Source organism: Garra rufa, chromosome 3, assembly GCF_049309525.1.
Source record: "Garra rufa chromosome 3, GarRuf1.0, whole genome shotgun sequence".
Classification (NCBI taxonomy): domain Eukaryota; kingdom Metazoa; phylum Chordata; class Actinopteri; order Cypriniformes; family Cyprinidae; genus Garra; species Garra rufa.
Genome location: NC_133363.1, coordinates 51,143,800 through 51,166,857, shown reverse-complemented (window position 1 = coordinate 51,166,857; position 23,058 = coordinate 51,143,800). Strand labels below are relative to the sequence as shown.

The 23,058-nt window shown below is 37.0% G+C and overlaps 2 protein-coding genes and 4 non-coding genes across 6 annotated transcripts; 5 read left to right on the top strand and 1 right to left on the bottom strand.

The window, feature by feature from the left end:
• Window positions 1-149: 149 nt before the first annotated feature.
• On the bottom strand, window positions 150-1,910 carry cnpy4 (canopy FGF signaling regulator 4). Its single transcript, XM_073837584.1, has 4 exons — window positions 1,736-1,910; window positions 1,415-1,541; window positions 1,173-1,269; window positions 150-1,041 (listed from the first exon to the last, which is right to left on the bottom strand). The coding sequence occupies exons 1-4, from the start codon at window positions 1,818-1,820 to the stop codon at window positions 901-903; spliced, it is 450 nt and encodes a 149-aa protein (XP_073693685.1). The 5' UTR covers window positions 1,821-1,910; the 3' UTR covers window positions 150-900.
• A 6,865-nt stretch (window positions 1,911-8,775) lies between these two features.
• Window positions 8,776-21,736, top strand: LOC141332166 (calpain-5). Its single transcript, XM_073837273.1, has 12 exons — window positions 8,776-8,940; window positions 10,052-10,183; window positions 11,388-11,599; window positions 11,699-11,891; window positions 12,054-12,223; window positions 18,180-18,257; window positions 18,377-18,836; window positions 19,026-19,148; window positions 19,263-19,459; window positions 19,694-19,812; window positions 20,993-21,129; window positions 21,230-21,736. Exons 1-12 carry the CDS (start codon window positions 8,776-8,778, stop codon window positions 21,392-21,394), a joined length of 2,151 nt encoding a protein of 716 aa, XP_073693374.1. The 3' UTR covers window positions 21,395-21,736.
• Window positions 12,780-12,873, top strand: trnai-uau (transfer RNA isoleucine (anticodon UAU)). The gene is made up of 2 exons: window positions 12,780-12,817; window positions 12,838-12,873. It is a non-coding gene; the product is annotated as a tRNA-Ile (tRNA).
• Window positions 13,153-13,246, top strand: trnai-uau (transfer RNA isoleucine (anticodon UAU)). The gene is made up of 2 exons: window positions 13,153-13,190; window positions 13,211-13,246. It is a non-coding gene; the product is annotated as a tRNA-Ile (tRNA).
• trnai-uau (transfer RNA isoleucine (anticodon UAU)) lies at window positions 15,155-15,248 on the top strand. The gene is made up of 2 exons: window positions 15,155-15,192; window positions 15,213-15,248. It is a non-coding gene; the product is annotated as a tRNA-Ile (tRNA).
• trnai-uau (transfer RNA isoleucine (anticodon UAU)) lies at window positions 15,755-15,848 on the top strand. The gene is made up of 2 exons: window positions 15,755-15,792; window positions 15,813-15,848. It is a non-coding gene; the product is annotated as a tRNA-Ile (tRNA).
• Window positions 21,737-23,058: the final 1,322 nt, after the last annotated feature.

The following is a 23,058-nucleotide window of genomic DNA, read 5'->3' as shown; positions in this document are numbered from 1 at the left end:
TTTTTTTTTTTTTTTTAACATTGATACCTACAAACCGACAGTCCAGGTCTTGAAACATCATTATTAATCAATAACAATAACACATACAGTGGTGACCAAAATTATTGAACACTTGTATTTTCACCATCTAAAAATGGTTTTAAGTCAGTTATTTTGCCATTAATTGTAATAATCTAGTGACATTTATGTTTGCACAAGGAGTCTGATCTCACATCATCTAGTCAGTCTGAAATGACATGAAGGAAAAGAACAAACTGATACAGACTAAATCCAGAAGAACTGTGGCAACGTTCCAAGATTCTTCAAGAAACCTACCTGCAAAGCTACAGTACTGTTAAAAGTTTATGCACTTGTGTAAAAATGCTGTAAAATGAGGATGTGGTCAAAAATAATGTCATAAATAGATTTTCTTTATCAATTAACTTCTATTAACTGAATTAAATTAACATCTGGTGTGACCATCCTTTGTGTTTGAAGCAGCTTTTGCCCTAGGTGCAGTTGCGCATAGTTTTTTAGGTAGCTTTGTAGGTAGGTTTCTTTAAGCATCTTGGAGATGTTGCCACAGTTCTTCTGGATTTAGTCTGCCTCAGTTTGTCCTGTTTCTTCATTTAATTCCAGACACACTGGTTGATGATAACATCAGATCTCTGTGTGGAGCACTGGCTGTTGTCAGACTCCTTGTGCAAACTAAAATGTCACTGGATTATTACAATAAATAGCAGAATTAATGTTTAGAAATGTAAACTGATATTTCCTACTGACACACTACAGCGAAAGACAGACAAAATGGACTTAAAACCACTTTTATCCGGTTGAAAATACTAGTGTTCTAATAATTTTGGTCACCACTGTATACTTTAAGAAGATGATCCAATTACATCACCTACGGCTCGCTCTTTGTTAGTGAACGTGTATTACCTGTCTTTTCAAGTCTGCCACTTCCACTGATGGTTCATCCCACAGTTCATAAGGGATACCCAGCTCTACCTTCACTCCCTTATCAACCAGGTTCATTAGTGTGTTCATGGTTTGACTTGTGCCCTGACCAACACAACAGTCTAAAATTATTCATTCTGCACATAACATGCACACACAAGTATCTCTTTAAATGAGGACTGACTGAATTTCTTGCAACTAAGGGCTGGGAAAAACTGCTAAGGTGAGCTCAATACCTTGGCATAGCGAAGGCTCCCTGGTCTCTCAGCATGGACTTTATACTGCAGAATTCTTTCACAGATGTTGTCCATGGCCTCAGTGAGTCGTGTCTCTCTGGAAATAAATTGTAATAATAGCAAGAGGAGGGAGAACATCAATACTGTCTTTACTATCAAAACTGACAATACTGTCATCAATACTGTTTTTAAGCTTTCTCATAGGGACAGAGCTGAAATATCAGTGTGTCATTACTACTTACGAAGTGTTGTATTTGATTTTGCGCCTGCGCTTGCCAGTGTCCAAAACTTCTCCCAGCTCTAGAACTTCCTTCGAGCGGCCAGTTTTTTCCAAGGCGTCCTGCAACTCCACCGTCAGTAATTTACAAACTATATAAGGGGTTAATAAAAAAACGATTTAAGTTTCGTTTCGACTGAATAACTTACACATGCACGCAGAAGTACTTAAGCAAACTATGCACTAGGGGATATTTTATATTAATTATAGGATAGTTGAAAAACAAAAAAGATTTACATTCAACACCTTAAGGGCAAACGAAAGGAGGACACTTTTTGTTTCTTACCCTCGCATTTATTTGGTAGTCGCTCCTCTTGGTTTGCCAAGACGAGGCTGAACATACAAACAAAGAAAATGGCAAATATTCCCATAGTGACCTTTGTTTACAAACTTGGAATCAACAGTTAACATTAAAGCCACATCGACATTTTTGAGAATGGTTCAGACTAGTGGAACGGAGCATGCGCATTGCCAAAGCCGACGGTAAGAAATGGCAAACAGAAAACGCGTTATCGATTGAGGCATAGCTAATCGAAAGCACAAATCGTTGAGTTTAGTTCTCCCCCGAAAAGATTTAAAAGAAAAGTATCATGAATGTTTACTCTTCAAAATAAAGAAAATCTAAGACGCAAGACAAACGGAAGATTGTGAAATGAGTGCATTCATCCATTAACATACATTCTTAGGATACACAGAGACAATGCAATAATCGCTTCTCTTACGAAAATTAATGGTTTTATTGTAGTAAAAGTGTAGTAACCCAAGTTTTTTTTTTGCATATTGTTTGCATTTTTTATAACCACAGTTTTACTACAAATACCATGATTAAATTATTAACATGGTTTAACTATAGTAGAGTAACCGTGTTTTTTGGTTTTATTTGTAGTAAATCCATTGTTAATTTTCGTGAGGGTTCAGGCACCGTATTACAGACACATCCTTAATTTCTTAATGTATGTTCAATGTTTCTACAGATGAGATCAAAAGTTTACATACTCTTAATATGTCAATGTTAATTATTTTACCAAAATAAGAAAGATCATACAAAACGCATGCTATTTTTATTCAGTACTGACCTGAATTAGGTACTTCACACTTGTTTACATATAGTCCACAGGAGAAAATAGTTGAATTCACAAAAAAGACCCCATTCAAAAGTTTACATACGCTTGATTGTTAATACTGTGTTGTTATTGATCCACAGCTGTTTATTTTTTTAGTTCATGAGTTCTTTGTATGTCCTGAACAGATATACTGCCCGCTGTTCTTCAGAAAAATCCTTCAGGTCCCACAAATTCTTAGCTTTCCAACAATGACTGTGTGATTTTGAGATCCATCTTTTCACACTGAGGACAACTGAGGGACTCAACTATTACGGAAGGTGCAAACGCTCACTGATGCTTCAGAAGGAAACACCAACATTAATAAAACTTTTTGAATTTAAGGATCAGGGTAAATGTAACTTATTTTGTCCTCTGGGAAACTTTAAGTAGCTTCTGAAGGGCAGTACTAAATGTTTTTCATTTATTTCTTATTTAGGCAAAATAAGAAAAATGTCTTCATTCTGTTCAACGTTTACACATCTGGCACTTAATGCATTGTTTTTCCTTCTGGAGCATCAGTGAGCATTTGAACCTTCTGTAATAGTTGCATATGAGTCCCTCAATTGTCCTCACCGTCAAAAGATGGATCTCAGTATCATACAGTCATTGTTGGATAGGGTTCAAATACACAAAAAAGCTAAAAAACCAAAAAGAAAAGAATTTGTTGGACCTGAAGGATTGTTCTGAAGAACTGCAGGCAATTTAACTTTTCAGGGCAAGGGACTCATGAACAACTTTCACAAAAAAAAAAATGGTTATGGATCATTCAGGTAACAACACAATATTAAGAATCAAGCGAATGAAAACTTTTGAATGGGGTAATTTTTATAAATTCAACTATTATTTTTCTCTTGTCGACTATATGTAAACATCTTTTATGTGAAATATTTTATTTAGGTCAGTACTAAATAAAAAATAACACGCATTTTGTATGATCCCTCCTATTTTGGTCAAATAATTAACACGTGTGTCTGCGATTCAGCTGAGCATTAAATGAAAACTTTTAGAAAATAGATATGTGTGTGTGTGTGTGTGTGTGTGTGTGTGTGTGTGTGTGTGGATGTGTGCACCTGGTATTCATCACGTTGTGGGGACCAAATGTCCCCACAAGGATAGGAATACCAGTAGATTTTGACCTTGTGGGGACATTTCTCAGGTCCCCATGAGGAAACAGGCTTATAAATCATGCACAATGAGTTTTTTTGAGGAAGTAAAAGTGTGCACAATCTCCTGTGAGGGCTAGGTTTAGGTGTAGGGTAGGTGTAGGGCAATAGAAAGTACGGTTTGTACAGTATAAAAACCATTACGCCTATGGAATGTCCCCATAAAACATGTAAACCCAACATGTGTGTGTGTGTGTGTGTGTGTGTGTGTGTGTGTGTGTGTGTGTGTGTGTGTGTGTGTGTATAGCCAATAACGTAAAGGTCAACTCACACCTATGCTCTAGCTAGAGACTATTGATAACTATGGAGCATTAATCATATGACATTTTGGCAGAAGCAATATCTTTTTAATCTATTGTCCCACCTTGAGTGAGTTGAACAGGTTTAAAATTTAGATGCGTATTTATAATGGCGACATGTAGATTGCATTAAATCAACTGGCTGGCACTCAGTTTACAAACCATTATGTCATCTGTAAAAGCCATTTGGCAATAGTTTCTTGGCAATCGTTTATTTGTATTAATGATTCTCAAGTAAGAGTTTAGCTGTTGGTATTGAAGCTTGTGTGCCTTCAGAGGGGTGTAAGGGTGCATTACCCGGCTCTGGGCCGTCTTGAGGATTCAGGTGTCAGTGCCACGTGTTTATTGACAGCCAATATGATATGATGAAACTTCTGGTGGGTGCCAGAGGGAGGGGGTTGAAAAGCGAAGGAGAGAGAATAATGAGAGAGATGACAAATCCAGAGAGACGACTGGGATAAGTACTACGTGAGAACTTGGGAATACCCAGAGTGAACAAGAAGGCCAGATCGTGAGTGAGACTGTGGGTGATCATGCGGCATGGGGGCTGCATGTCTAATTAAGGGATTTGGAAAAGAGGGATAGCCTCATGTGTTAATGTAAGAGTGAGAGACACAGGAAAACAGCGATGAGGGAGACAGGTGGCAGAGAGATTCATCTGAGGTTTCAGGGTCAGGCAGAGGGCGTGAAGAAATACACTTTATTAAAAAGGACATATGCAATTAGATGGAACAAAAGCAAATGAGTCATTTAAATGAGTTATTGCACTGTTTATACATTTTGGGGTAAACAAATGTAGGCAAGTGGCCCTTCTCAGCTTTATAAAAACCTTTTCTTTCATTGCAAGCTGATAGGGTGTTTTGTGTGTATATGTGTGCACACACTTGTCTCAGTATCAGTAATTGTTTGTTATGTCACTGTGTTTTCAGCTAGACTGGCTGGACGGATGGAGTTACATCCCCGAACAGATAACGGTCCTCGTGCAGGTAGACACACACAGATGTAAACGCACTTGACATATACAACATTACATGTTATGAAGATTAATGAAATAGTATATTGAATATGCAAATGAATGACAGAGTATTTACCTATTTAGCAGACCCAAGGATACCCATACCTGGTCCACCGACAAAACCAGGTTGTCAGAGCGACGTCAAACAGAAAGGGAACACCTGCTACGCTGATCCTGTTATATTAGACACATGGACACTCAACTGCAAAATGACTGATGGCCGAAGTCTTATACGTTTCATCCTGTATATATACACTCCAAATAACTGGCTTACCTGAAAATACCTTAAGGATACATTGGCACAAGGAACATTTTACGCCAAGGCAAAGCAAAACAAAAAAAAACAAAGGTGAGGAACAGGTAAGTGTAGTATCTCTTTGTTAGTGGGTTTGAATTTAGTCTTCAACATAAATTTTTCATTGTTAATTCATACAGTGGTTTTATTGTATATTTATTATATACTGGGATTATTAATGTTTGCCACATTAAATTGTGATTTTTCTTATTTTAATATTAATATATTAAAAATATAATGTTTTATGTTATTATTTTTAACTGTTTAATACTTAAAATTGATTCCATTAAATTATATTACCATGTAAAATTTATTTCCAAGTGCTCACCTTATCAAGTCAGAATGCACAACAAGGAAATTTTAAATGATATTATCATTTTAAATGCTAATATAATTTGGAGGAAAAGCTTAAATGTGACCCTTATGTACCCTTAAGAACTTAAGTAGCATGGGTATATTTGTAACACCAGCCAAAAATACATTGTATGGGACAAAATTATCGATTTTTCTTTTATGCTAAAATCATTATAGGGTATTAAGTAAAGATCATGTTCCATGAAGATATTTTGTAAATGTCCTACAGTCAATATATAAAAACTTTTTGATTAGTAATAGGCATTGCTAAGAACTTCATTTGGACAACTTTAAAGGCGATTTTTTTTCCAGATTTTCAAATAGCTGGCCAAATATGATCCTATCCTAACAAACCATGCATCATTATAAAGCTTATTTATTTAGCTTTCAGTAGATGTATACATTTAAATTAAAAAAAATTGAATTATGACTAGTTTAGTGGTCCAGGGTCACAAATGGTGATGTGACTCTACGAATTCATGGCAACATTGTTTATATGGATTATATGTTGCACTGCAAAAGTATTCAGACCTTTAAGTAGTTTTCTTACTTACCAATGTTATTGAAATTACATTCTTTATGCTATTTTAATGATTTAGAATTGAAACATGACATTTATTCCACTGTGGTGTTGTTTCAGGTTTGCAGATATTCTGAAACAAGGTGTTTGCAGAAAGATTCAGTCCTGCTGTAGAAGTTGTAGGGTTACACAGATGAAAAACAATTGCTCTAACAAGGACACAATTGCCTTACAATTGTCCTCCATATGTGAATCATTAAAATAACTACCATTTCCTGACAACTCCACTGTCAAGCATAATTATTCTGGTTAAAGGTGAAAATGTGTCCAGAGAATTTTCTGGTCAAGTTGCTTGTTAGTCATAATTCAAAGACATATGTGTAAGTCAAGCCTTGCCCACTCCTCAAAAAGAAAGAAAAACACCTATGGTGATGCATAGTAGATGCTTTAGGGCTTTTTTAGTAGAGGCAGGAACAAGCGGTGCAAATTTTACCAGGAGGTTAATACCAAACGCAGACTCAAATTTACATCGAAATAGCTTTAGAACAAAAAGGTAAATGTTCAGCAGTGGGCCAGTCAAAACCCTGATCTCTGCCAACTGATGATCTGTGACAGATTTTGAAAATTGCAGTGCATCAGTGTTATCTGACTAAACAGAACAGCCTGTGGTGCAAATCTGCATAGACAAAAAAGCCAAAATCAAACCTGAACAGTATGTGCTGAAAGTTGGTCCACAAAATATTAATATAAAATATTATATGAATAACTATTCTATAAAATATTTATAGTAATTTTATTCCTGAAATTGTTCTTTTTTGATTTGCTATTAATTAAAATACACAAATACACTACCAGTCAAAAGGTTTTGAACAGTAAGACAAAGTAGTCATACCAAGCCTGCATTTTTTTGATTCAAAGTACAGCAAAAATATTAAAAATTCGAAATATTTTTAGTACTTAAAATAGCTGTTTTCTATTTTAATATATTTTAAAATGTAATTTATTCCTGTGATCAAAGCTACATTTTCAGCATTATTACTCCAGTCTTCAGTGTCACATGATCCTTCAGAAATCATTCTTTCAGGACATTTTTTCAGGATTCTTTGATGAACTGAAAGATCCAAAGATCATTTACCTGAAATAAAAAAGCTTTTGTAACATTATAAGAAATTATAGAAATCGATTATTTTATTTAGCAAGGATGCTTTAATTTGATTAAAAGTATTGATTAAGACATTTATAATGTTACAGAAGATTTCTATTTCAGATGCCGTTCTTCTAAACTTTCTATTCATCAAAGAAACCTGAAAAAAATTCAACTCAGATTTCTTCAACATAATTATAATAAATAAATGTTTTTCAGCAGCAAATCAGAATAATTGCTATATTAGAATGTTTCTGTAGGATCACGAGACTAGAGTAATGATTCTAAAATTTCAGATTTGAAATCACAGGAATAAATACAATTTTAAAATGTATTCAAATAGAAAATAGTTATTTTAAATAGTACAAATATTTCAAAATTGTACTATTTTTGCAGTACTTTGGATCAAATAAATACAGGCTTGGTGAGCAGAAGAGACTTTAAAAACATTAAAAATCTTACTGTTCCAAAACTTTTACTGGTAGCGTATATTCATTTTATTCAGAAGTAATCTGTGTTGTATATTACTAATATAAAACATTAAATTATAATTTCATGTTTTCTAATTAAATTATATAAATTAAAGAGAACAAACTATGTTTAATTTACCATGTTCTGTGCTGGGTGTTTTGCGTTTGCTAAACTGTGATCCATTTAGTGTGTTTTCCTCAGTGAGGTAAGTCAAGAGTGCAGTGCTAGTGTTGGCCTGTCCGGTATTTGAACACAACTTGGATCCAGACTACACACACATACACAAGCACTAACGCAAACTTACAAACACTCATAGGTGGCTCATATACCAGCACACTTAGTTGGCCCCTGGCCTCCCCGTGCCCCTTGCCAGAACCCCAATAGCTAAAATGTCCCCCTAAATCATATCCCTTCCCACACACACATACTGTCTCTCATGCACACAAAAACACACACTTCACTTAGAGCCTTGACTTTAATATGAGATATCCAATCACTCTTAAACCATGATCCCAAACAACTTTCCCTCTAAACATATTTTATTTTGATGTTTTTACGTGCAAAGGGACTCCTGACACATTAACCTCTCCAGGGCATGTCTAACCCTTCTCCATTTCCAAGGGAAACTACACCGTCTGCAAAAACACCGTTACCCAATCATCCCTGAAACTAAAGCTAAACTCGAGGTTACAGCCGGCTGTTACTGCTGTATATGATAAAAGCATCACTTCAACAGAAATAGGATATTAAAAAATGAATAAATATCACTTGCACTTAGGTATTTTTTATGTTATGTTACTTTATTTAAATGTATTATTTTACTTATTATACTAAGATAATAAGTGAACATGGGTTGATTTAAAAAAAATCTAAATTTTTGTCTACCCCTTCTCTTCTTTCTTCTATATTTTCCCTTTCTCTCATCTTCCCCCAGCTTCTTTCTGCTTCCCCCCCTTTGCAGTATGCCTGAGAAAGTGTGCAAGTTTCAAAGTCAGTGTTATCATAAGCTAAAGAGATCATGTCTGAGGCGAGGAGCTCTGTTCCAAGATCCATTCTTTCCTCCTTCAGCTGAGTCACTGTTCTACAAAAGGACGCCCCCTCCAGGACTGACGTGGAAGAGACCCAGGGTAAGAGAAACTGACAGTGGACTGTTGCTAAATGTGACCCTGGACCACAAAACCAGTCTTAAGTGGCTGGGGTATATTTGTAGCAATAGCCAAAAATATATTGTATGGGTCAAAATTATTGATTTTTCTTTTATGCCAAAAATCATTAGGAAATTAAGTAAAGATCATGTTCCATGAAGATTTTTTGTAAAATCCCTACTATAAATATATCAAAATGTAATTTTTGATTAATAATATGCATTGTTAAGAACCTAATTTGAAGAACTTTAAAGGTGATTTTCTCAGCATTTAGATTTTTTTGCACCCTCAGATTCCAGATTTTCAAATAGTTGTATCTCGGCCAAATATTGTCCTATCCTAACAAACCATACATCAATAGAACACTTATTTGTTTAGCTTTCATATGATGTATACATCTCAGTTTTGTAAAATTTAACCTTATGACTGGTTTTGTGGTCCAGGGTCACAAATGTGTTTATGTGCTTATAGTCAATTTTTAGGTGTATATTGTCATGTAGATGGCCTTAAAGATTTTGTTGGTGCTAAAGGTTATCACACCACAATAATGTAAAAAATATATTAAAAGAAAGTATTTCTTTTCTGTAAAAGAGTTTGCTCCCTAAGTACAGTACAGTCTGATGTTACTGTACACTAGGTCTGGTGGCAAGCCAGTAGTTTCTGACCCTCTAGTATCAGTGAGTTCATCTATCCTGGTGACTCTTGTTATTCTAAATGTGGCTGCACTGTCAGCAGCATAAGAGATATGTTTAATTAAAGGCCTTTCTGACGGCTGCAAGGCGTCTGTAACCTGATTCCCCGAAGAGTGTGTGTGTTGTGTGTATGGCTTCAGATGAGAGAGATTACCAACAGAATATGCTACATTTACATGAGATATACTGATTAAATCATTAAAATTAATCTAAAATTCATTAATGCACTGTTTTTTTATATGTTTGTTGTTAATTAATTTTTTTTATCTATTCTGATTTTCTTCTTATTTACTTTTGAGGTTAATAAGGTTATATTATTATGAAATGTTTCTTTGATGAAATAGGTAAATGTAACCATAAACACATACAAACTATTTAAGAGTCTTCTGTCTTACACCCAGGAACTGTGTAAAGACCCTCGGCTATTTGTAGATGGAATCAGCACAAGGGATCTGCACCAGGGCAGTCTGGGTAACTGCTGGATGGTGGCAGCCACATCATGTTTGGCAGCAGAATCCTCCCTCTGGAAGAAGGTCAGAATATATAAATTATATATATTTAGTTTGAAGGTTGTAAGATTTTTAAAAAGAAGTTAAAGTGATAGTAAACTCAAAAATGAAAATTCTGTCATTAGTTACTCACCCTTATGTCATTCTAAACCTGTAAGGCCTCCGTTCATCTTCAGAACACAAATTAAGATATTTTTGCATTTTACATTTAAGAGCTTTCTGACCCTGCATAGACAGCAACGTAACTGACACGTTCAGGCACACAGTGTCATAAGATGTTGATATTTGATTGCAACGTCAGGTGATCAAAATTCTATGTCAATTTAACATCTAATGCCACGGTTTGATGTCCAATGCTGACATCAGCTGACATTGATATGCTTTTTGGTTGGGTAACCAAAATCCGACATTAAGTCAACGTCACTTTTCCCACTTTTCATTCTGAACCAAAATACAACGTCTCTCTGACGTTGGGGTCCAGCATCAACCTGACATTATATTGACGTCTGGTGCCTGCTGGGATGCACTGGGGATACTCTTGTGAATGTGTGGCATAGATGGACACAAAAGAGAAGAAATTGTTAAATAAAGTCATTAATTTTGTTTTCTTTGCGCACAAAAAGTATTCTCATAGCTTCGTAAAATTAAGGTTGAACCATTGATGTCACATGGACTATTATAATGATGTCCTTACTACCTTTCTGGGCCTTGAACATAGTAGTACCATTGCTGCCTATGCAGGGTCAGATAGCTCTCGGATTTCATCAAAAATATCTTTATTTGTGTTCCGAAGATGAAAGAAGCTCTTATGGGTTTTGAATGATGTGAGGGTGAGTAATTAATGACAGAATTTTCATTTTTGGGTGAACTATCTCTTTAATACTTTTATTCAACAAGGATGCATTAAATTGATCAAAAGTGACAATGAAGACATTTGAAATATTACAAAATATTTTTATTTCAAGTAAATCCCATCACAGAAATAAATTACATTTTAAAATATATTAAAATGGTAAAAGAGTTCATTTAAATATAATAATATCTATTCACAATATTCCCAATATATCTGTTTTTACTGTATTTGTGATTAAATAATTGGAGAAACATTAAAAAATCTTACCGACCCCAAACATTTGAATAGTGGGGTATATGGGTTTAAATTGCTCATTTATCAAGATTTCACTCCTGTTCTCTCTTTCTCCTTACTTTTTAATTGTCACTTATTCAGGTGATCCCAGACCATGCTGAACAGGAGTGGCACCCAAAGCACCCGGATCGGTATGCTGGAATTTTTCACTTCCGTTTTTGGCGACTGGGCCAGTGGACAGATGTTGTGGTCGATGACCGTTTACCAGTTAGTGAGGATGGTACGCTGTTCTTCTGTCGTTCTGCAACTCCACGGGAATTCTGGAGCGCTTTGTTGGAGAAAGCTTATGCCAAGTGAGATGCTTGTTAAATAAGACAGAATCATTTCAATAAATTATGCCGTTGTCTGGAAAGGTAGAACAAGCTCTTTTGTGTCTCTCTCTGCCTTTTTAGGCTAAATGGGTGTTATGAGGCTTTAGAGGGAGGTAATACAGCCGAAGCCCTAGTTGATTTTACTGGCGGCGTCTCTGAACCATTGAGTTTGAACCAAGAGGAGCTGATCCAGCATACGGACCAGAGAAAAATGCTGTTCCAGACACTAGCACACGCACACAGCCATAAAGCGCTCATCACTTGTTCCATTCGGGTCAGAAATCTTTAGGAAAAACTTTTATTTTTTACAGTCTATTCAACTAACTAAAGCAAATACCACATAATAACTGCTCAGTGTGTCCTGATAAAAATAATGACACAAGCTGATTTTTACCTCACTCATTTTGTACCAACTTTGTCTCTTTTTGTGTTGCAGCCAGCAGAAGGAGAGCAGGTAGAATCAGTTCTGGACTGTGGATTGATTAAAGGTCATGCATACGGTGTGACTGCAGTCAAGAAACTCCGTATGTCAGAGACTCGTTTGTACATGGTCCGGATGAGGAACCCTTGGGGCACGGCCGACTGGACAGGAGCGTGGAGTCTTGGGTGAGTTAATAGCTACCTGTCTCTCTCAAAAGCACAAAATCAATTGTGTTCTAATCTTTCATCAAGAAAGTCTTGATTTTGGGCAAGTGTATTCATGCTTAGTAGCCTATTTCTAAAAATTTCTAAAGAAGAGAAATGCTGAGGTTATGCATTCAAGCCTCAGTGGACAGTCTGTAGGTGTTAATCTTCCAACAATGTGACTTGGAAGTTGTGTATTTAAGCACCATAATCCATTTCTATAATTGAACATCTTGGGTTGGCTTTATGTATGTTTGGTAGTGGATATTTGCCATCGCAGCTCCAGTGACGCAATTGGTACTTCTAAGGCAGTAAGGAAGCCTTACCTGGAGCATGGTTTTATGATTCAAAAGTCATTTCAGATGGAAAAAGAGTTCCAAGTTAAAGCCAATGTGAAAGAAAGGTGTAGTTTTGGCTGTCTAATCTTGCTTATCTTCTAGTAATGTGAGTGTATTCAAGCTTCATAGTCCATTTCTGTAATCGAACATTTTTAATGGGCTTTACCAATAGTGTTTGGTTATACGTTATTACCTCACCAGCTCCAGTGGCGCAATCGGTTAGCGCGCGGTACTTATAAAGTAGTACGAAGCGGAGCAATGCCGAGGTTGTGAGTTCAAACCTCACCTGGAGCACGGTTTTGGGAAGAAACAAGAATATCACCAAAGACGCAAACTTTACCATTCCCCTTAGATTCTATACCTGAATAAAGGCTTTCCAGTAAGAAAATAATTTAATTGTCTAAGTTAAAGGTCGGGCTAATATTGACTGGAAATCTTTAATTGAGGTGGACACTTTGTAGGATATCGGCTAATGTTTCAAAGAGATTTGGAAGTTTGGAAGCATTTATGTATTTAAACATCTTTGGGTTGGTTGCTCTAGTGGCACACTTTTAATATGTTTTTTCTTCAGCAGCTCCAGTGGCGCAATCGGTTAGCGCGCGGTACTTATAAGACAGTACGAAGCAGAGCAATGCCGAGGTTGTGAGTTCGAGCCTCACCTGGAGCAAAGTTTTAGAATGCAAGAAACATGCTAGTAGAAATGAAATAAAAGACATAAACATCAACCTTTACCAACCCTGCTCCTGGAGAGCTATCATAATACAGAGTTCAGCTCCAACCCTAATCAAACACACTAGAAGCAGCTAATTGATAATTATAGACTGGTGTGTTGAAGGAAAGTTGGAACTGAAGTCTGTAGGAAGGTAGCTCTTCAGGAGAAGGGTTGAAGACCCCTACCTTAGATCAGTAGATTTCAATCCTGATTCTGGGCCTTTGTCCTGAAAATACAGGTCCTTCTCAAAAAATTATCATATTGTGATAAAGTTCATTATTTTCTGTAATGTACTGATAAACATTAGACTTTCATATATTTTAGATTCATTGCACACAACTGAAGTAGTTCAAGCCTTTTATTGTTTTATTATTGATGATTTTGGCATACAGCTCATGAAAACCCAAAATTCCTATCTCAAAAAATTTGCATATTTCATCCGACCAATAAAAGAAAAGTGTTTTTATTACACAAAAAGTCAACCTTCAAATAATTATGTTCAGTTAAGCACTCAATACTTGGTCAGGAATCCTTTTGCAGAAATGAATGCTTCAATGCGGCGTGGCATGGAGGCAATCAGCCTGTGGCACTGCTGAGGTGTTATGGAGGCCCAGGATGCTTCGATAGCGGCCATCCAGAGTGTTGGGTCTTGCGTCTCTCAACTTTCTCTTCACAATATCCCACAGATTCTCTATGGGATTCAGGTCAGGAGAGTTGGCAGGCCAATTGAGCACAGTAATACCATGGTCAGTAAACCATTTACCAGTGGTTTTGGCACTGTGAGCAGGTGCCAGGTCGTGCTGAAAAATGAAATCTTCATCTCCATAAAGCTTTTCAGCAGATGGAAGCATGAAGTGCTCCAAAATCTCCTGATAGCTAGCTGCATTGACCCTGCCCTTGATAAAACACAGCGGACCAACACCAGCAGCTGACATGGCACCCCAGACCATCACTGACTGTGGGTACTTGACACTGGACTTCAGGCATTTTGGCATTTCCCTCTCCCCAGTCTTCCTCCAGACTCTGGCACCTTGATTTCCGAATGACATGCAAAATTTGCTTTCATCCGAAAAAAGTACTTTGGACCACTGAGCAACAGTCCAGTGCTGCTTCTCTGTAGCCCAGGTCAGGCGCTTCTGCCGCTGTTTCTGGTTCAAAAGTGGCTTGACCTGGCGCCTGTACACGGTGGCTCTGGATGTTTCTACTCCAGACTCAGTTCACTGCTTCCGCAGGTCCCCCAAGGTCTGGAATCGGTCCTTCTCCACAATCTTCCTCAGGGTCCGGTCACCTCTTATCGTTGTGCAGCATTTTCTGCCACACTTTTTCCTTCCCACAGACTTCCCACTGAGGTGCCTTGATACAGCACTCTGGGAACAGCCTATTCGTTCAGAAATTTCTTTCTGTGTCTTACCCTCTTGCTTGAGGGTGTCAATGATGGCCTTCTGGACAGCAGTCAGGTCGGCAGTCTTACCCATGATTGCGGTTTTGAGTAATGAACCAGGCTGGGAGTTTTTAAAAGCCTCAGGAATCTTTTGCATGTGTTTAGAGTTAATTAGTTGATTCAGATGATTAGGTTAATAGCTCGTTTAGAGAACCTTTTCATGATATGCTAATTTTTTGAGATAGGAATTTTGGGTTTTCATGAGCTGTATGCCAAAATCATCAATATTAAAACAATAAAAGGCTTGAACTACTTCAGTTGTGTGTAATGAATCTAAAATATATGAAAGTCTAATGTTTATCAGTACATTACAGAAAATAATGAACTTTATCACAATATGCTAATTTTTTGAGAAGGACCTGTAATTAATATTCTGGGTTGGCTTTCCCTATAGTGTTTGGTAATACTCTTTTACTGCAAGAGCTCCAGTGGCGCAATCGGTTAGCGCGCGGTACTTATAAGACAGTACAAAGTGGAGCAATGCCGAGGTTGTGAGTTCGAGCCTCACCTGGAGCACAGTTTTAGGATAAAAGACTGATATCAAAGATGTAAATGTTACCATTTGAATGGAGGCATGCCAATAAGAGAATAATTCAAACTCTTACTGTAAGTTAAAAGTCAGGCTGATGTTCCAATGAGTGAGATTTGGAAGTTGGGACTTCTGTATTCAAGCACTCTTAAAACAGCTGTTGCAATCGGTTAGCGCGGTACTTATAAGACAGTACAAAGCAGAACAATGCCGTGGTTGTGAGTTCAAGGCTCACCTGGCGCATAGTTTACGATTCAAAAGTCATTCCAGTTGGAAGAGAGTTCAAAGTGAAAAGCTAACGTAAAAGACGGGTGTAGTTTTGGCTGTACATCTTCAGTTGAGGCTGACACTGTGTAGCATAGGTGCTAATTTTCCAATAATGTGTAAATTGGAATTTACAGTTTGTGTATTTAAGTTTCATAGCCCATTTCTGTAATTAAACATTTTGAATCGGCTTTCCCTAAAGTGTTTAGTAATACACTTTTACTCAACAGCTCCAGTGGCGCAATCGGTTAGCGCGCGGTACTTATAAGACAGTACGAAGCAGAGCAATGCCGAGGTTGTGAGTTCGAGCCTCACCTGGAGCGAAGTTTTAGGATGCAAGAAACATGCTAGTTGAATTAAATAAAAGACATAAACATCAACCTTCATCAACCCTGCGGTCCGTTCTTCGTACCTCGCTAACTAAGTTAGCTGGATTTGATTGTTGACGATTTCGTGTGATCTTGGATCATTCGGTTCTTCGACGCTCATCCGGGACTTGCTGTCATAGCAAAAGATCCGTAAGCGTAAACCTGCTCTGGAGCAGGCTTACTTTATGTAAACATGATTAGATCGCGGCCACTCAGTTATGTCCGCTTCATTTATACGAAAGCAACAGCGATATTTGCCCAATTAATTTGTACTATTATATTACAAGTCAAAGATGACCGCACATATATGTGATGCAGGGTAATTTATTTAAAAAAAAATGCAGTCTGTCATTTAAAAAATGCATATGTCACTTAAACATAGTTTGTGTAGTTTGTGTAACACTGTTTTTCCATAAATAAATATTATCAGTGTAACTAAAGATAATGCAGTATTTGATTCTCTTATTGATTTCATACAGATACATACAGGTCATTTTCTAAAAAAGGGAAATGTACTATTAATCATTCTATTTCATTTGATTATTTCACATTTAATTTATATTTTAGAGTAGTAATAGTAAATTACTTTGTGGAATCAAGATGAGAGATCACGGCTATAAAAGCGGATTGGTGGATTTACCTAGAAGCTTTTGTTTCTTTAGCTCAGTATACTCTATTTTTTGCTGGAGACTTCTCTTATAGAGCAAATGGATGTCACCCTGTTTCATTTGTAGAGACAACATTTAATGGTCAATACATGTCATAAAGGAAGTAAAATTAATTACAAGACTGTCCACCTCTGTATCAGGCCTCTCTGCCTGCAACTCACACTGCAGTCAGAAATAGAAGTACACAAGTAGATACAAATTCAGGCCAAATTATGCATGCACTTACAGGTACTTCCTCCAAACCACAGTCATCTGACAGGGTTGCTTCACTGTCCTGTGCAATGGAAACAAAATGGTGTTACAAAGGGATGTGGTACTGCCCACACACACACTTTTTTTGTAATTATTTATACCAATAGGCAGTATTGAACTTCAGAGTAAGCAAATTATATATATATATATATATATATAATCCCAATTTACAGTGCATACTACAGTCACAAAGTGGATACAGTTAAAAGTCATGGAGTGTTATGCAAAACTACACACAAAATAAATAAATAAATAAATAAATAAATGTTGAAGTACAAAAAGCATTTTAATTAAGGCTACAACCAAATATTTTACATTGTACAAATAGAATTATAAACTCATTTACCAGTTATGAAGGGGCTGCTGCACCCCGGCTGCTGGTCTAAGGAAGAGCTGCCCCCCAGGGATGCCCTCAACAATGGGTCTAGTGGCATTCAACCCTCTGGCGGGGTATGAGGGGGTGCAGGACCACCAGCTATCTTTTTTTGCTCTTCCCTTTTCTTGGTTGCTGTTATAAACAAACAAACAGATTTTTTCAATATAAGTGATAAATAATACCATTCTGTAGAATATTCTTATATTTCACTTTTACTTGTTCCTATATTCTAGTGGGTCCTGTTGTGACTCTAATGTGAAAGAGGATTCCCTTTTCTCTTCCCTGTAATATAATATAATTCCCTTTAAAATAATATAATTTTAGTCTCTTGAAAAGAGACTGAAATAATCAGTTTGTTTGTAGGAAGGTAGCTCTCCAGGAAAAGGGATAGAGACCCATACCTTAGATCAGTAGTTTTCAACCCTGGTTCTGGGCCCTTGTCCTAAAAAATAATTAACATTTTGGGTTGGCTTAATCTATGGTGTTTGGTAATAATCTTTTGCTTCAAGAGCTCCAGTGGCGCAATCGGTTAACGCGCGGTACTTATAAGACAGTACTAAGTGGAGCAATGCTGAGGCTGTGAATTCGAGCCTTACCTGGAGCACAGTTTTAGGATGCAAGAACCAAGGCCAAAGACTAATAACGTACTTGCAATGAAGTTTTCCAGTAAGAAAATAATTCGAGCTCTTAAAGTCAAGTCACTTCGTAAATATCTGTTAATGTTCCAGAGATTTTAAAGTTGGGATTTGGGTATCTAAGCATCTTTGGCTCAGTGGCGCAATTGGTTAGCGTGTGCTGCTTATAAGGCAGAGTGAAGCTGAGATTGTGAGTTCAAGCCTCACCTGGAGCACAGTTTTAGGGGGCAGAATAAATTCTAGTAGATATGAGATCACAGACTAAAGTAAATTGTGTATTCAAGCTTCATAGCCCATTTCTGAGGACAAACTATGACATGGTAAGTGAGATTTAATGCTTGTGTTTACTTTGAAGGTCTCCTCAGTGGCAGCAGCTTTGCCGCAGAGAACGGGAGAAGATGGGCCTTATTGTCCGAGATATTGGAGAGTTTTGGTAATGTAAATTAATGTAAATTTTGAGTGATATGGACATGTATTTGGCCGACAATGTAGACATAGTTCTTTTGAGAAACATGTTTTTACCCAGTATTGTAAATTTCTCATCTTTCTTAGGATGGAGTTTGAGGACTTCTGTCGTTACTTCACAGACATGGTGGTTTGCAGGTTGGCAGAAAGATCACTCCTCTGGCCACAGTCCCACTGGCGGGAGGTGTGCTGCCAGGGCGCCTGGACATATGCATCTAGGATCCCACCTCTTCCTTCATCTTCCTGCCGTCTAAACGTCAAGAACCAAAGGTCTTCATCAGGGCTCCAATGGTCCAAACAAAGGCCAGCTCAAAGACGAGACAAAAAAGAACAAAGACTGAGTGAAAGGCAGAAAGAGGGACAAATCCAAGGAGATAAACAAAAAAAGAAAGAAAAAGAAGGAGTAAAACCAAAGCAAACTAAGGGGCGAAGGGAGCAATTGAAAAAACAAGAAGGCAAGGAGATGAGGTGGGAGAGGCAAATTGACAGAAGAAGTCGTTGTGGAGGATGTATCAATCACAGAGACACATTCCTATACAACCCCCAGGTGGGACACTCTGGAAATTTACAAACTAAAAATGACATTGAAGCATAAAGTATTTGTTTTGGTTTGTGTTAAGGTTAGTTCAAAATCCCTTTTAAAAAGCTTGCTTATTTTCTTCCTATCTCTCTTAATCATATGTTTCCTGATCTGACATTCAGATGTTTGTCCTTCATTTCTTTCTCCATATCTTAGTTCCTTTTTGAACTGGTTGGAGATGGGGCAGAGGTGTTGATATGTTTGCAACAGGAGGACAGGAGGATGAAAAGAAGGGAAGGAAGTGGGGAGAACTTACCAATTGGCTTTGAGGTTCTAAGAGTAAGTGACTAAATAATCAGAGGAGTCATCTACATTTTTAAACAATATCAGATTTTGAATCTGTCTGTTTGATAATGTCAATTTCTTCTGTCCCTCTATTTATCTTTCCTTCAGGTGGAGGTGAATCGTGTATGTCGTGTACAGTATTTATGTGAGCAGGCTGCTAGCTCTGTGTATATGGACTCCCGTAGCGTTACTCTGCGGGTGACTCTTGGCCCTGGACGCTACGTCATCCTCCCCACTACTTTCCAGCCTGGTGCCACTGGTCGGTTCCTTCTACGTTTTTTCTCACACTCACACGTGCGCCTTAGGTAGGGAAAGGAGATTGGGCCACTCTGCTTTGTCTTACATTGAAATTAGCAGTCAATTGAAAAGTAAACAAAATGACAATCCAGTTCTAAATACTTACAGTTGAATGCAGTTATTTTTAATGTTGAAAGTTTACCAAGGTGACTGATTAAAATGATTTAGAAGCATGTGTCTTCAAAATTCATCCTGTTTTTTATACTCCTTTTTTTCTTTTTCACTTTATCTACTGTTTTCAGGGAGTTGAAGGAAGAGCTACCAGCTCCTTCATTGTGGCAGTGTTGTCTTCCTCAGCCCAGCGCTGTAACTACAGTCCATTTACTCAAAGCCTCTGGCCTTAGCCATCCCAAAAAAACAGGTTAAAACTCATCAATGAAACTTTTTTGTAATACCTAAATGACTGGCAAGCATGAATGAGATCTTAGTGAACTAAACATGTTCAGGTCCATTCAGATGGAGAAGGAAAGAGGTTAGCAGTTCAGAATCAGATTTCACAATTTTTCACAGTTTTCGGTAAAGCAACATAAGGACAACTCCATAAAGTACAAAAAAGCACATGTAAGTACCATTTAAGTACCATTGTGCTTAATATTCCAAGTTTCATTAAAGAGATAGTTCACCAAAAAAACAATAAATTGCTCAAATGTTAACTAAGTTCTCTTTCATGTCTTATTGCGCTTAAACTGTCAAATACATATGTTATGTAAAAAAATATGTTAAAAACACACAGGAGTTACAAAAACAGTCAGTTATGTCTGTGAAGGTAAACAGCTTGGAAATAAATTGTATGTTTATATTAGATCTGTGTGGCAGCAGTGTAAAATACAGTAAATAAATACACTGCTCTCTTGTCTCCTTTGAGGCTGGGACTCTAAATAGTGTTCTGTGCTCGTCTGTGCAGTTAGCATGGTTTGGTTGAACTTTTTCAATGCCGTTAGAACTGGTACACCATTGTCACTTGTGAAAACACAATGGCATTGAGTGTAAACGTGCAGATTAAGAGGCGGTATAATAAGAATAATAATATAATAAGATAGAGAAAGGCTTGCCAAAGGGAAAGGCTTACTAAAACAAAGTTAACTGAGATGTCTATTCTCATATTTTCTGGGTTGGTAGATGCACTGGGGACCCGCTTATAGTGTTTAAACACAGAAAAAGTCAGATTTTCATGACATGTCACCTTTAAGTTATTCAAAACCTGTATGCGTTTCTTTCTTCTGTTGAATACAAAGGAGATATTTTGAAGAACATTGAAATACTATGGAATTCAATGGCCACCGTCAGCTGTTTGCTCAGCAACATTCTTTACAGTATCCTCTTTTGTGCTCAGCAGAAGAAAGAGATGTATACAACTAGAGGGTGAGTAAATGATGACGGTATTTTCATTTTCGGGTGAACTATCCCTTTAAGTTACAACTTTGGCTCAGTCAGAAATTGGAGCAGTCCTGTTTTCGCTGTTAGCAGACAAGCATTTTATCTGTTTTTTAGCTGGTTATGCCTTTAATTTTCATCTTTTCTTCTGTATATCTATATATCAGCTCCTGATGTGTATGCTGTCATCCGTTGTGAAGAAGACTCTGTGAGGACTAAAATTTTCAAAAAAGATGGAAGTCCTGAATTCAACACCAAGGCCATCTTTTACAGCAGGAACCCAAAGTCCAAAATATCAATTGAGGTTAGAGGCTGACTTTAGTCACAGTTTCTTATTATAAATGAATGAATGAAAAAATGTTGTATTGACGTTCGTATTATTTTGTGTATTTATTTATGCGCAGCTGTGGAAAAGAGGTTTGCTGTTGGACACATTCCTGGGAGGAGCACGAGTTCAGACAGGAGGACATGAACGCTGTCAAAACAGAGTGATTGATTTGCAGGGTGGCCAATCACAAGGCTGTGTGTTTATAGAAACTTCCTCCAGCCAGTGCCTGACAGACCTGTGAAAGACTTAAGGTAATGACTGATGATATATCATCAATAGACTGAACATCAAAAACAACTACATTTCTGCCATACTTCAGCACAGAACAACACCATGAACTATATCTGGAGCAACCTTGTGTGCTTTGTTCAAGGGCACAATGATGATGGTTGAAAGGCATTGTATCTGCTGGACAGATAATGAAAAATATGAAGAATGATTTTACTAGTAATCCCTGACAGAATGTTTGGTTCTTACTAAATATAATTTCAACATGAATTAATTATACCTGCTATTGAGTACTGATATCTCAGGGAGTCTTAAAGTGCTATTTTAAAATTTAACCTTAATTCTACAAAACATATATATTCAAACAAACACATAAACTGCCAAAAAAAAAAAAACATCTTAGAGTTTAATATTGGTCAGAAGAGTAATAAATATTTCAGTCTTTTTTTCATCTGTAGTGTTCACACATACAGAACAATTACAAGAAGGCAAAAAAAGTTTTAACCATATGATATGTTTAAAGGCATAGTTTATCCAAAAATGTAAAAATCATCATTTATTCATTTTATTAAATTAAATAGAAAAAATGACTCAAGAATGAAAAGAAAGTGAAAATTATTTCAAAGTGCCTGTCAGACCTAACCTGAGACTTCACTATGTCTTCCTGTAGTAGAACAGGAATATATCATGTAAAGGGCAAAGGGTTTTCTTCTTCTGATCTTCATCAATATCTACAATCTACTGAGTTCATTTCAGCATAATGCATTTTTTGATGTTGTTTGCGCATGTCAAGAACTGGTTTATCTTGAAATGGTACTGTTTTGAAACCTTTGGAAACCTTTTGAAACTTTTCATGGTTGTTTCTGATCCAGGAGTGTGACTTTTCCATAACCAGACTTTAACACACAGATGAAGATGGTTTTACTATATATCTGTAAATGTATTCTAATTCACAGATTCACATAGTCAACAGAATGCAAAACTCAGCATTGCAATACTGTGACCTTTAACATATGCACAATGAATGCTTCTTTTGGAAACAGGTCATGCATTTCTCTGGGTTGTAACATTGTTTGCTTTGCGTAGGCATCCTGAAGCAAATGTAGAATTATGTGAGACCTCCTCCAGTAAGCATCTAGCTCTAGTATGTGTTGTTTAAACCAGGCAGTTTTAAACTTTAATTTCATATATAATGAAGATAAGTGGTATACTTGCTTAAAAGTAACCTTTTAGCTTTTTCTGTTTTAGTGATGTTTATTCACGTTGCTTAAATTGCAATAGGTGCATTGCAGTGAATCTGAAAGTGACAATAGCAAATCCTCTGCTTTTACCTTCCATTATTTAAGTGCTCTTATGTCAGCTACCATCACAGATGCAGTGTATCTCCAAGACTGTCTGCAGCAGCACTATATCCCAGTGTATGTGCTGGTATATGGAGTGTTTAGTGTATTTCTGGCCTTGCTGTCTTGTCTGCCCTGTACCAGGGAATCATACTGTGTTTAGCTGTATCTTCGCTATGTGGAATGCCTTGGTTTCTGCCTTCTTGTTTTTCTGGGTGATCAGTGGTAAGATACAATGGTGTATGTGGGAGGAAGATGCCATTTAGTGTGTTATAGGTCTCTGACAGCTTCTGGGCATTGTTGGGTTAATCCATTACCATGTTACTTGCCAAGAAAA

What these genes read in the sequence shown, in the direction of transcription:
- LOC141332166 (XM_073837273.1), top strand. Translation starts at nt 8,776, where the DNA reads ATGCCTGAGAAAGTGTGCAAGTTTCAAAGTCAGTGTTATCATAAGCTA. An exon ending in TGACGTGGAAGAGACCCAGG is followed by an intron (nt 8,941 to 10,051) that starts GTAAGAGAAACT and finishes TCTTACACCCAG; the next exon opens with GAACTGTGTAAAGACCCTCG. An exon ending in TTGGAGAAAGCTTATGCCAA is followed by an intron (nt 11,600 to 11,698) that starts GTGAGATGCTTG and finishes CTGCCTTTTTAG; the next exon opens with GCTAAATGGGTGTTATGAGG.
- cnpy4 (XM_073837584.1), bottom strand. Translation starts at nt 1,820, where the DNA reads ATGGGAATATTTGCCATTTTCTTTGTTTGTATGTTCAGCCTCGTCTTG. An exon ending in ACTACCAAATAAATGCGAGG is followed by an intron (nt 1,542 to 1,735) that starts GTAAGAAACAAA and finishes CCCCTTATATAG; the next exon opens with TTTGTAAATTACTGACGGTG. An exon ending in AAAATCAAATACAACACTTC is followed by an intron (nt 1,270 to 1,414) that starts GTAAGTAGTAAT and finishes ATTTATTTCCAG; the next exon opens with AGAGACACGACTCACTGAGG.